The 12863-nt window shown below is 51.3% G+C and overlaps 1 protein-coding gene across 2 annotated transcripts in view; it reads left to right on the top strand.

Moving 5' to 3' along the window:
• CORO1C (coronin 1C) overlaps positions 1-1618 on the top strand; it is a 67654-nt gene extending 66036 nt beyond the window's left edge. For both annotated transcript variants that reach the window (XM_031442919.2, XM_031442917.2), the window contains exon 11: positions 689-1618. In XM_031442919.2, the coding sequence (XP_031298779.1) occupies positions 689-808 (120 nt within the window). In that variant the 3' untranslated portion in view covers positions 809-1618. The remainder of the gene's footprint in view (positions 1-688) is intronic.
• Positions 1619-12863: the final 11245 nt, after the last annotated feature.

Below are 12863 nucleotides of genomic sequence, written 5' to 3'. Positions count from 1 at the left end.
AGGGTCTGACATTGAAAACCCGTGTGGCCACAGGAGGGAGCAGCTGCTGGGAGAGTGGGGTCAAGACAGGGAAGACAGGGGAGGACCGTCGGCAGGCTGTGGAGTGGAGTTTGGGGGCCAGGGGTCTGTGAATGAGGAGGGAGTGGAAAGAAAAGGCACTGTGCCCTCAGGAGCTGGTGTTTTGGCCATGACCGTGGAAGCCGTGTGAGGCACCATGACCTTGGGTCTGCGACGTTTGTGGATGAATCAGCTCTGGAGGGAGAAGCTCAGGCTCTTTAGAGGAGCAGACAGGGCTAGGGACTTGGCTCCCAAGAAGGACCCTCTCTAGGAGCCGATAAGAACGCTGTAGCCCTCACCCTGGTCATAGAGGTGACTCCGGATGGAGGTGATGGGGCTGTGGGCTGGGCGGCCCTGCAGGAGCCAGTCTTCTCCTGCAGCTCAGTTGTATCCCGGGGGTCCCTGTCCAGGCAAGTGCACAGGCGCGGGGCCAGAAGCTGCGCCTGGTGCCCGGCCGCTCTGCTCCGGTGTCAGGTGGGCGGGCCCGCACACGTGGTGTTGGTACAGGGCCCCACCTGCGGCCGCGGCCTGCCGCTTCCAGGCTAGAAAGTCGCACTCACACCTCGTACCTGGGCTGAGCTCTGCTGCTTTTTAGTCACCCTCTTCCCCCCCTCCCCCTTTGTTTCCTCAGCAAAATGAAGCCAAGTTGGATGAGATTTTAAAAGAGATCAAATCCATAAAAGACACAATCTGCAATCAAGACGAGCGCATTTCCAAGTTAGAACAGCAGATGGCGAAGATAGCAGCCTGAAGGTGCGCCCCCGCCCCAGGGGAGCAGGACGGCGCTGGCTGGCGGTCGGTGTGGTCCCAGGGAGGGCGAGAGGGAGGCACTGCCGTTCAGGCTGGCTGCCAGCCATAGGCCACATTCCAGTAAGACTCAATTCGTCTCCCAAATTTGCAGAAACAAAATGTGATTTAAAAGCTGAGCTTTTTACCAGAAAGCTTTTTTGATGTTTTAAGTGTTCTGTGACTTATCGAAACTTTAAAAGACAAAAGTGCTACTTTGGAAATCCCAGATATTCTGAATTTTAGAAAACCAGTCGATCCTGATGCAGTGTCCTGCCCGAGTACCTTTTTTTTCCCAAACAAACAGGGACCAATGCCACATTGCTTTTTTACATTTCTTTTTTTTTTAACGTTGCCAAAACCAAAAGTAGCTTTTTTTTCCCCTTTGTATTTTGCTACTTTGCAGTATTTGTGCGTGGAGTTTTTTTTTCTTAATTTGAAAGGGACAGCACTGTGTATGTTTATAAACTAAATGAAGATAAGATATTATTTTGTATAAACATTCATCTGAGAACAATCAGAGCAGTCGCCATGTCGTGCGGGCTTCTTTGCAGCACAAACCTGGTCATCAGAATGACTGCGCAAAAGGAAGACTTGAAAAATCACGTGGATTTGTGTCACCACCTCTCTCCTTTCGTTGAGTCTTCTGATCAAAAAAAGCTCACATCGAATTGTTTCCTTTCTCTTTTCTAGAAATTGGGTGGTTGTACCAGAATGGAATTTTGCCTCTTGGTTTTATCCTGTGCTTCAGATGATTATAATCTAACCTAAACTAGCATGTGTTTCTCTGCGGTTTTGTTACACACGTAGAATCTATGGCATTCATCACTTTAAGGTCATGTTTCAGGTTTTGGTCAATACTTGACAGGGGTGCCCAGGACAAGAAGCCACCCGTGCTTGGAGTGTGCCTTCTTGTCCGTTTCAGCAGCTTGCCTGGCCCCCGAGTAACTGGGGGGCTGCGGACTAGGGCTTGGAGGGGAGCGTTGGCCCCTCTGCTTTCCAGCGTATCCCGTGCTGTACCCACACTGTCCCCGAGCTGTGCTGGGGGCAGAACCCCACCCCTACCCCCACCCCTGCACCGCTGGAGCTCCCGCCCTTCCTTCCCTCCCCTCAGTGTGCAGCCCCATCTCTCAGGGCTCCCCCTGGCCGTCCCTCCCTCCTCCTGCCTTTCAGTTCTAGCTGCATTCTGCTTAAACGAGGCCAGCGGGTGCTACTGAATGCTGAGTCTACGGAGAAGGGTCAAGTAGGAGGCAGGACCAGGAGGGCAGATGTCTGCTGTGGCTTTCGTGGTGCAGCTTGTCCCTGTGTGGCCTCCACACAAACCCACCCACTCGCCCCGCAGCTGCACCGTGCTGGGTCCAAGCACAGTGGTTCCCTGGACTGGGGCTCAACACTGAGCCCCGACAGCCTGTCCCGCTCCCGGGTCAGCTAGAACTTCTCTCCATATCCATTTCCTCAGAGTGCATGCTCGAGAAACCAGAACTAAGGGAGCCTCTGCTTTGGAAGGGCTGAGTGTCTAACAGGATGGGAATCATGTCGTGCCATTGGGACCACGGCAGGGACGCTTGCACACGCTTGTGCTGGTGTGGGGACGGGTCGGGCCTGGCTGGGCGCGACTGTGTGCGGGAGCCAGGATGAGGCTGAGTGTGGTGACGGTGGGTGGGCTGGGGTGCACTGGGGGTGACGTCCACATACAAAAGGTACCGTGTTCTTAACCAATCCTGGGATTGCCGTCTCCACAGTTTCAGGGCGTCTGAATGTGTGGTTTTGTGTGTGTGTGTGTGTGTGTGTGTCTGTGTGTTTTAAATATTAAAGTGGATAATGAGATGTAAAGAAAACAGTAATTACAGTGATTTATATTCAAATGTGTATGTATTTCTTTATCAACGTAAATCTGCTGAGGACCTTCATTTTTAAGATTCAGAAATATTTTAAGGTTCTGATATCCAGTTAATTAAGTAAACAAAATTGTTGTTGATGGTGGTAAAACACCAGAGGGATTGTGGTTCAGAGACAAGAGGTGGTCAAGGGAGAGCTACCCTGATCTTAGTGTGGAGCTTAGGGCTTATTTAATGAACGGGTGCCCCGCCAGGCACAGAGTTGGCGCTCTGTGGATTATCGTTCCTGTTTTGTATTTTTTTTTTTTTAAGCCGTGCTATCCCGGAGGAGAACCAGCGAATTACTCCTAGATCGGCTCTTATAGAGCAGCCGTCGTGTTCTGTCAAAACACTTGCTTCCATTTTTCAAAGATAAAAAAAAATCATTGATTACAAAACAGTGTCTGTGTTTATTTCACACCTTGGCTGTCTGGGCGGCACCCCTCGGCCCAGTAAGGCCTCTCTGACCCCCAGGAGCCTCCCCCCTTGGGTAAGTACGGAGGCAGGGGCACTCGTGGGAGGGAGATGGAGAGGGGTCTGCCCTGCCTCCAGTCTTCGCCAGGGATGGATCTGGGGCAGGTGGCCTCGTCTTGATGAGTCCCTCCCTTCATTTTGAAGGAGGGACAAGACTTTCATAGAGTTCAGCCCAGCCACACACGGAGCCCTCACTGCGCGGCCACCGTGTTTCCTACGACGAGCTGATAGCCTGGGACTCGGGGCCTTGGAAAGCATCTCTTTCTTCAGTAGGAGCGCAGTTCTCTTGGCTTGGCTGAAATTTTTATTCCAGCAGAAGGTTTCTGGGGTCATCTGAATTTCACGGTCCTCTCTCAGCTTCCCTCTTTGCACTGAAACCTCGTCCCATGACATTTCAGAGATCACAGCCAAGAACTTCCCTCCACTCGGTTTCTCTAAGTGTTTGTAATGATGACAAGTAGTCAGCCCAGAGCTTCCCATCCTCAGATACCCTCTCCTGAAGTTGCTGGGGTCTGAGCAGCCCGGCAGCTGGGTTCACAGTCAGCCTGCCCTAGGCTGCAGGAAGTGGAAGTTGGCAGATGCCCTGTGCAGGGCTGCCCCTCAGCGCCGCCGGTCAGGGGGCGGGTGCGTGGCCCTGGGGTGTTTTCGACTGACTGGTTTTCTCACCTCTGCCGCCTGGCTGCTTTGCCAGGAGACCCGAGATCACTGTGTTAGCCCCAAGCGGTCAGCCAGGCCCTGGCGAGGGAAGGCTACTTCCTCGCTGGACTTGGTGGTGTTTGTCCAAAAGAACGTCTGTTGCCTCTTAAGACCCTGTTAACTCTGGCCCTTTTCTTTCTGTCAGCACCTCCATGTGTCCTGAGGCCAGCATCGGGACACACACCTTTCCTCCTGAACATGGGCAGCTGAGCAGGGCCGTCTTCCTTTTTCCTTTTTTTAATGTTAAAAGTGATTTATTTGGTCTGTTCAGTCCCATACGTGATCCGCATGCTGCTGCCATGTTGCACATTTTCCATACATATCCATTGGCTAATTTTGTTTGTTGTTGTTTTGTTTTTCTTTTTAACAGAGGTACTGGGAGTTGAACCCAGGACCTCATGCATGCTAATCACATGCTCTACCACTGAGCTATACCCACCCCTCCACTTTTTCTTTTTTAAATTAAAAAAGAGGCCCTTTCCTGCAGGAAAGGAGGGAGTGTATGCAAATCAGTTCCCCTTGCAGAGGGCAGGGTGGCAGGGTGTATCAGAAGATTTCAACATTCTTACCTTTTAGCTCAGGATTTTCACCTCCGGGAATTTTGGCCTAAGGACGCGAGTGGGAGGCATATTTGGGAATTAGAAGGTTAACAATGAGCCCAGCAGGGCTGGTTAATTATCAGCCACCCCAGAATAGGGATATATGCGTATACAATGTATATTTACATGTAAGATAAAGGCCACAGATGTTGCTATGTGGAGGTAGCAGTCGTGGGTAATGTTTAATTAATCGGATTTTTCTGAATGTCTAACCTTCCTGTAAATGTCTTTATTCCCAGGAAGAACTTAACTAAACTTGATGGATGAGTGATAAATTGATACCGCATTAAAGCAGGCATCATAATCGGCGGTGGGGAAGGAAGTGGCGGGATGACATTAAGTAGCTCTGGAGGCAGGAGCTCCTTAGCGCCTCCCAGCGACACCAGTGCTTGTGCTTAATGGAGCCAGTAGTCAAAGGAAACTTCAGTTTTCAAATTTAGCAGAAAAAAATAAGCCCCTTTTTATCTCTAATTCAGACTGGGGAAAAGATTTTAAATCCCAAAGCAATGAATCACAAGGGAAGAGGTAGGTTGGCTACGTAAAAGTCCAATTACGTATTCAGTATGTCCGAAAAATGAAGGCCATGGAAACCGGGAAATATATTTTCAGCCAAAAGTGCTATGGGATAGCACATTTTAATATGCTTAACCTCAGTTTCAGCTGCTGCCTCTATTTGAATGCGGGTGGTATCACCTGGATGGGGTGTGTCCAATTTTAAGTCCCAGAGAGTCTTGAGGTGCAGACGGCAACATTCCTCATCCTGCCCCCAGGAATTCAGTCCACCAGCAAGCGTTGTAACACAAACTTAGAAACGGAAGGAGTTTGCTAGGAGACGCTAGTCATAGTGTGCTTGGTGCAAGTGTCTGGAAAAGGCGGGATGAGAAGTGGCCAAAGAAATTTCTCTAGATCCAAAGATACGGGTTAGGTGGCTGCCAAGTTTGGGAGAGGGGTTGCAGTGTTGAGCAGGGTGAGTTGAGAGAGGCTGGTGGGATCTCTGAGATGGAGTGTAGTTTCATGTTATTGCGTAGAAACGAAACTGGGTGAGAAAGCTGATTTTCGGAGCCTGAGTTCATGAATGGGGTGGGGAGCGTTTGGGTGAGGAACCTAGCTCCCGTGGCAGGAGAGCAGTTTAGTCCCATTGCCTAGGGGGCCGGGGCCAGAGGACCAGAAGTTAATCCATTAAAGCGCTCAACTCCAGAGGCTGGGAGGCAGTTAAAAAGCAAGTGGACAGGTCTGTTACCCAAACCGCTAGGTGCTGAGGTTTTTAAATTTTTTTTTAATGGAGGCTTCCTCACGCTGATCTGAAAGACTGAGTATTTTTGGAAAGGATGACGTGGTGGGTTTGGAGCTGCACCGGGGAGAAATGATTTAGACGAAGGCCCAACAGATGGTTGAGGGTGTAGGGAAAATTCTGGGTCGAAAGAGACGGGCAGTCACGGGGCCTGAAACGGGAAGAGTGAGGAGCCCGCCTGGTGTCAGGTGCTGTGTGCGCCAGGCTTCACGTACAAATAAGATGCCTTCCCCACATTCACGGCCAGCTGGTCCAGGTGATGCAGATACGTCATCCCAGTGTGAAGGGAGCTGCCGAGGCTGAGGGGCAGGGCAGCCCTCGCCTTCATCATAGCCCTGCGGTCTGCTCAGCCCTCATCTGTGACCTCCCTTCCCCACCCCCATTCCATTCATCTCGGTGCTCGCTGGGTGAATTCATATTTTCACAGTGAGATGTTAAGGGACCTGGGGGGAAATGCAGTGGAGCAAATGCCCAAATGGTCCAGCCAGTAAAGGTGCTGGGCTGCGAAATCACCCCTCAGGGTTTCAGCAGCAAAAATCCAAGCTTTGGGGCGAGGTCTGAGAACTGGGAAGTTGCCCCAGGGATAACAGGAAGTTGCAGGTTCACTTCTGTGCCAAGATGGTATCTGCGTTGTAGAAATCACACAAAGCACCTCATGGTTAACAAGCTGCCACCCTCAGCTACAGTTCCCAAAGTGATCAGTGAGTTTTTACCACCCTGGCCAGCTTTTCCAGGGCAATGGATTAAAATGTCACAAAAGATTGCAAGGTAGAGACTCCCAAGTGAGCACCTGGGCACCTGCCAGAAGCCCCTCCTCCTTGTGGAGCGACCAGACCATGGTTTGAACAGCCTTGTAGCTGGTTCCTCCACCTCTGCCCGTCTCTTCCCTTTTTTGTTTCCAAAGTGATGTTTCCTGGAACAGAATCTGTCAAAATCTCCGTGAAGGAGACACAGGTGGTTCCCCTCTTGGGTCCAGCTCTTCAGCCTCCCATGTGGGCCCCCCCTTGACTTGTCGCTGCTCCCACCCCACCTGATTCCTCTCCCATAAGCGGGCTCTCAGCCATTCAAGTCACGGCTTTGAAATCCATCCATATTCCAGCTACTTCTCATACTGCCACAGTAACCCTGCCAGTTCATTCCCCCGTCATCTCTGATGTGGACAGAGCTTCTGTATTGTCTTCTCCAGGAAAATGGAACTGATATGATGTGTGCACATATGTAGTGAGAGAGTCAGTGTGAGGAACGGGCTCATAACGATTATGGAAGCCATGTCCCACTATCCCCAGTCAGCAAACTGGACACCCAGGAGGACCAGTGTTTCAGTTTCAGTCTAAAGGCAGCCAAAACAAAACAAAACAAAAAACCAAAAAACCTATGCTCAGAGGCAGCCAGGTTACTAACTTCTCTGTTCTCCTCTGGTCTTCAACTGATTGGGCGAGGCCCACCCACATGGGGGAGGGCAATCTGCTTTCCTCAGTCCACCAATTCAAATGTTAATCTCACCCAGAAACACCCTCACAGACACATTCAGAATAATACTTGGCCAAATACCTAGGTACCCCATGGTGCAGTCAAGTTGACTGTAAAAGTTAACTACCACGTCTTCCAAACCAAGCTTCCTGTTGTCCTCTGCTTTCATCTGTTCTCAGCATAGCAGCCAGAGTAACCTTTTCAGGTACTAAGGCAGGGGTGGGCAAGCTAAGGCCTACAGGCCGAATCCAGCCCTCTGGAAGTTTCTGTACAACCCCCAAGCTAAGAAGAGTGGTTTTCATTTTTAAATGGTTGGAGAAAACCCTCAAAGAGCAGTGACAAGTGAAAATAACATAAAATTCAAGTTTTACTGTCCATAGATTTTCCTGGAACACAGCCACGCGCATTTGTTTAAGCAGCATCCATAGCTGCTCTCACTCTGCACCTCCAGAGGTGAGTAGTCAGAGGTGAGACCCCACGGCCACAAAACCTAGAATAGTTACAGTCTGGCCCTCTAAGAAAAAGTTTGTTGACCCCTGTATTTAGGCTCAAAACCCGCCATGGCTTTTCATCCCACTAAGAATAAAAGCTAAGATCCCCACTATAGGTCAATGCTGGCCCCATCACCTTCCTGACCTCTCCTGACATCCCTTTGTCACAAGACCTCATACCTCTGAGCTTTCACATGTGCTGTTCCCTCTGGCCCACCCATCCTCCCCCCAACCCCTGACCCCAAATATCTGCAGGGCTCATAACACCTATTTTCACCAGATCTGCCAACTCATTGAGTTTCTGTCTCCCCCAGATTGAATGAGAACAGGACCAGAAGTTGGCCATGGTATCCCTAGGGTCTGGCATAATTGTATTCATAAATATTTGTCGAATGAGTGAACTGAAAATATAGCCATTTTCTGGGATGCGAGTACCTACTGGATCATCTGCAACAGTGCTTTGCTTTCAGATTATGACCTTCCCATGGCCACAGTCCACCCCAGGCTGGGCCAGTGAGCCCCCTGGAACCACCTTCAGTGGCATCAGATCTGAGTTTCCCTTTACAAGGCCTGGGATTTGGGGATGCAGGGAGCAAGTAGGCAGGGCAGGTGCAAAGTGATGGAGAAAGGGCCCTGGGTTGCCATCTGCTCCCTAAGGCTGTGCCTGAGATCCAGCTGCATTTCCGACTTTAATTCCACAAGATTCCCCAGGAATCCGATAGCCACCAAAGCCGGTTTGAGTTGAGTTTCTCTGCAGCCAAGACTCATACCTTGTGCAGCTCTGTCTCTGCTATCAGAGCTCCTTGCAGTCCAAGGTACGGAATTCTCTATCTGTGTACCTTCAGGGCCAAGCCCAGGCCCGGTGCTTGGAGTGGCCCATCGGAGGCACTGATTCCTTCAGCAGCTACGCTCCTTGGGAAAATCACGGAGTCTGGAGAACCTTTCTAGATTGGATTGCCATCCGGCCTTCCAGGTCTGGGACCAGCTCCTGCCCAGATCGTGGTCCAGCCTAAGCTGACCCAGTCAGCCCGGGGGAGCCCTTGTTGGCTCCAGAGGAACGGCTCCCTCAGTAGGCTCCCACCCTAGAACTGGGGGCTGAATGTGAACTCCCCAAAGTTCTGTTCCTGTTTGAGAAGGGGAAGGATGTCCTGGGTCTGGCGGGCCCCACAGTGGTCATTTTCCCTCCAGATACTCAAATCAGCAAGCTGCAGGCCTTCCTGGAGCAGAGAGGATGTGGGGGGTGGGGAGGGGAAAGGGGAGGACAGACATTTGGGTGTGGTTCCCCCCTCCTCCTCTCCAGGGCTGGTCCTTTTGTGAGATTATCTCTGTTCTCTGTTTTCTGAGATCTCTGCTTTCTTTTGAAGAGGCCCTGTGGCAGGTAAATTAAAAAACCCCACTGCCTTGTAGAACCGGCTACACCCTCAGCTGGACTCCTGTTTGTTAGACAGGAAGCCACAGGCTTTGCGGTCTGACAGACCTGGGCTCAGACCCACTGGGCCCTTCCTGAGCCCCAGCTTCCTAGGAGGCATAACAGTCACTTTCGGAGGGAGGCGTCACCCCCAATTTCCTGCAGTTTTTCCCATTTTCAGGGGAATGGGCAGAGGGTCACACAGGAAGTGGACATCTAGTTGGGGAGGGGCGGCAGTGAGTCCCCAGCAGATTATAGAGATGCTCATGTCTCAGCCACACTCCGCCTGTCAGCTATAGCCCTTGCCCATCCACGTATTTCCAGAATTTCACAAGCATCTCTTCCCGCCCTTCCCTTCCCTTCCCTTCCCTTCCCTTCCCTTCCCTTCCCTTCCCTTCCCTTCCCTTCTCTTTCTCTCTTCCTCTCTTTCATCGTTTTCCTCAATACCTGACCAGCTTATGCCTGGTAAATACCAGCTCGAAACTTGGCTTTGGCCACCTTATTCTTCCTCTCTTTGTCTCTTTGGTAGTAAGTGTCCTAAGTGTTGCAGCAAAGTGTGTTACAGCTCAGTGTTATAGCTCAGTTGTGACAGCAACCTGGATCCAGGCAAGAGACCAAGCAGCACTCGGAGGGTCGGAGAATTCAGGTTTATTTATTAAGCCAGCCAGCCCAGAGGAGTTAACACTCCAAGCTCTGGATCCCCTCTGTAGGTTTACACAGGCTTTTACAGGATACCAGTCTAGACTTTGCAACATTTTGTAACATCATATGCAAATAAGGTATAACAAAGGTGACTAATTAGGAACAAGCTTTGTAGAAATGGACCAATCAGGAGTGAGCTCCATGCAAATAAAGCACTACAAATGGACCAATCAGGAGTTAGCTCAGGGAACCAATAGAATCTTAGGGGTAAGTTTTGCTTTCCTAGAAGTAAGCCATTTCAGAGTTTAAAAAGTGAGATAATGCCACCAGGCCAGGGAACCGGATGGTGCCGGCAAAAGAGTAGTGACCCTGCCTTGGGGTCCTGCTGGTCTTTTTCATGGGGCTTCCCACCTCATAAGAACAGTTCCCACCCCACTCCCCACCCAGAAACAACTAAGGAAGCGAGCGTAACCAAATAGGTTTCGCGCACAGCAGAGCTTAACAAGCAGTGGTGAGGTGGCTGGGACCCGGTGCCCACCGTGCAGCTGTGTGAGCCCCACCACGTGGTGGCTGCTAGCACTTCCCCCATCGCTGATGGAAAGGAGACTGCATTTGGCTCACAGACGATCACATAGGAGTGTTCGTGCACAAGCAGGTCAAAGAGGTCTGGATATCAAATCTTTATTTCGTTGGAGCCCAAGGAGCCTCGCCATTCACTTTAAGATGGGGCTGCCCAGCTATAACAGGCTTTAGTGAAAACCCAGGACCACATTTTCCCCAAAAGGCCCATAAATGGGGTTTGGTTTCCGGGCTAGCCCACCACTGGACTTGGATATAGGGAGGAAATGAACACCTTTGGCTTTGCTGATTGCAACTCCCACTCTACACCGCAGCCACGCACGTGGAGTTGGAGAGTGGTGGCGAGCATGGCATCCGCTGGGACCAATCAGAGCAGACAGGGGCAGCCAAGAGAAGCTGGGATAACTTACATTTATTCAACAAATATATATTGTGGTTGAATGCAAGCTCTGACATCAGACACCTCGCTCTGCCACTTACTAGCTGTGTGACCTTAGGCAAGTTACTTAGTTTCTCCGGGCCTTGGTTTTTTCATCTATAAAATGGGAATATGAATAGTACGTACCTCTTGGGGCAACTGTGATGATTAGACAGATTCGAATATATCAAGAGCCTAGGACGTGGCCTGGCACAAAGAAGCACCTGATAAACAATAGCAGTTTTTATTCCTATGAGCCAGGTTGTGCTTGGCCCAGGAGATGGCACTGTGAACAAAACAGACGTGGTGTTCTCCGGCAGCTTCCAGGGAACTAGGCTTTTATCAGACAACCGCATGCACGTTGGAGAAGAGCACAGTGTTCTGAGATCACAGAACGGGGCAGGGGTGGTCAGGACGGGCTTTTCCTGAGGAAGTGGCATATGAACTGGGTCGAAAGAGTGAGGAGGGGCTACCCTGGGGCTGACGGAACCGCACATCCAAAGGCCCTGTATCGGGAGGAAACATAAGAGGAGACAAAAGAAGGAGCTGGAGCAGAAAACCAGGAGGCATGAGAATGAGATGAGGCTGGAAAGGGAGAGGAGGAAGTCAGGGCATTGCCGGCCATGTTGGAGATTTGAGTCTTTATTCCTTTTTTTTTTAAAATATATTTTTATTGAAGTATAGTCAGTTTACAATGTTGTGTCAATTTCTGGTGTACAGCACAGTGCTTCAGTCATATAGGAACACAACATACATTTGTTTTCCTATTCTTTTTCACCACAAGCTACTACAAGATTTTGAATATAGTTCCCTGAGCACCAGGGTCCTCCCCTCCACACAGGCTGCTCTGAGCCCAGGAGCTGATAGATGCGGGGGTCTGGCGCCTAGCAGAGCCCAAGGAGATGTTAAGTGTATCGCAAGGCTTTGCAGGCAGGGAATCTGAGGCTCCCAAGAAGTGACTTGCCTAAGGTCACATAGGTTGTAAAAGGTCACTTATCGGGTCCCTGGTCTTGTGAGTTGTCCCCCACCCCAGGGCACTGCTCCTGGAGGGTTTTCAAAGCTCACAGAGATATAAGGGGCTGGAGGTGGGTCTGTGGCAGAATTACCTTTTTCCCGGGCTGCACCCGTCTCCTGAGAAGCAGCTTGTGGCTGCATCGGGGCCAGGGAGGAAAAGAGGCATCTGGGGGATGCCGGGCTCTGCTTCTGCTTGCTCCGAACTCCCCTGGCCGGTACCCTCATCCCAGAGCTGCAGTTGAGGCTCACAGCCTCCAAAACCCCATTCAGAATTGAACAAATAAGCAGCTTGCCTGGCCCTATGACCTGGAAGGGGCTGGTCTCCACTGGAGGGCGACCAACTCATGCCGATTTACCCAGAGCTGACCCAGTTTTAGTCCTGAAGTGTCCCGCATCCCAGGAAGGCCTGTCCCACCCAGGCTGGGATGCTAGGTCGCCCTCGATGTAAATTGTCTGTCCAGAGCTGGACTCTCACTGGGTCTTTCCTGCTGCAAAGTCAGGGCTGCTCCCCTCCCCACCCCGACAGGTGGGCGATGGCACCCTGTGTCTCTCTGACTTGACCACCAGCATCCTCCCCAGTTCTTGGAGAACCTTCCATCTTTGGAGACTTCCTGTTCTACAGGTAGAGGACCAAGGCCTGGATCGGGGAAGGCGCCCCAGGGTCACACAGGTCCCTGACCCATGGCCAAGCCCTCTACCCTTGTCCTCTGCATCTTCACCTGTGTCAGCCTCACACCTGTGGGCTGGTGATGGGTTCTGGTTCAGGGTGAGCTGGGTTCCGGGGTGCTCACCGGGGCAGATCCTAGCAGAGGGACAGCCCTTCATTTAATGTGCTTGTGACCCCAGGCTAGAAGCAACTTATCTGGAATGATTCTGATGGGGAGTGGCGCTCTTCCCTGGGTCAGTCCTTGAGAGTTTCTCAGTTCCCCCCACCCCCCGCCCCACTGGCCCTGAGGGCTGGCTATCCCCACACCTGCTGGGGAGGAACGGGAAGCTCTGAGTCTCTCTTCCTCTCTGGGGACTTCAGTGTCCCTGTGTGTACAGACTGGATGAGTTCAGGG

Source organism: Camelus dromedarius, chromosome 31, assembly GCF_036321535.1.
Source record: "Camelus dromedarius isolate mCamDro1 chromosome 31, mCamDro1.pat, whole genome shotgun sequence".
Classification (NCBI taxonomy): Eukaryota; Metazoa; Chordata; class Mammalia; order Artiodactyla; family Camelidae; genus Camelus; species Camelus dromedarius.
Note: the sequence above shows the minus strand (reverse complement) of the source record. Positions and strands in the feature narration are given on the sequence as shown.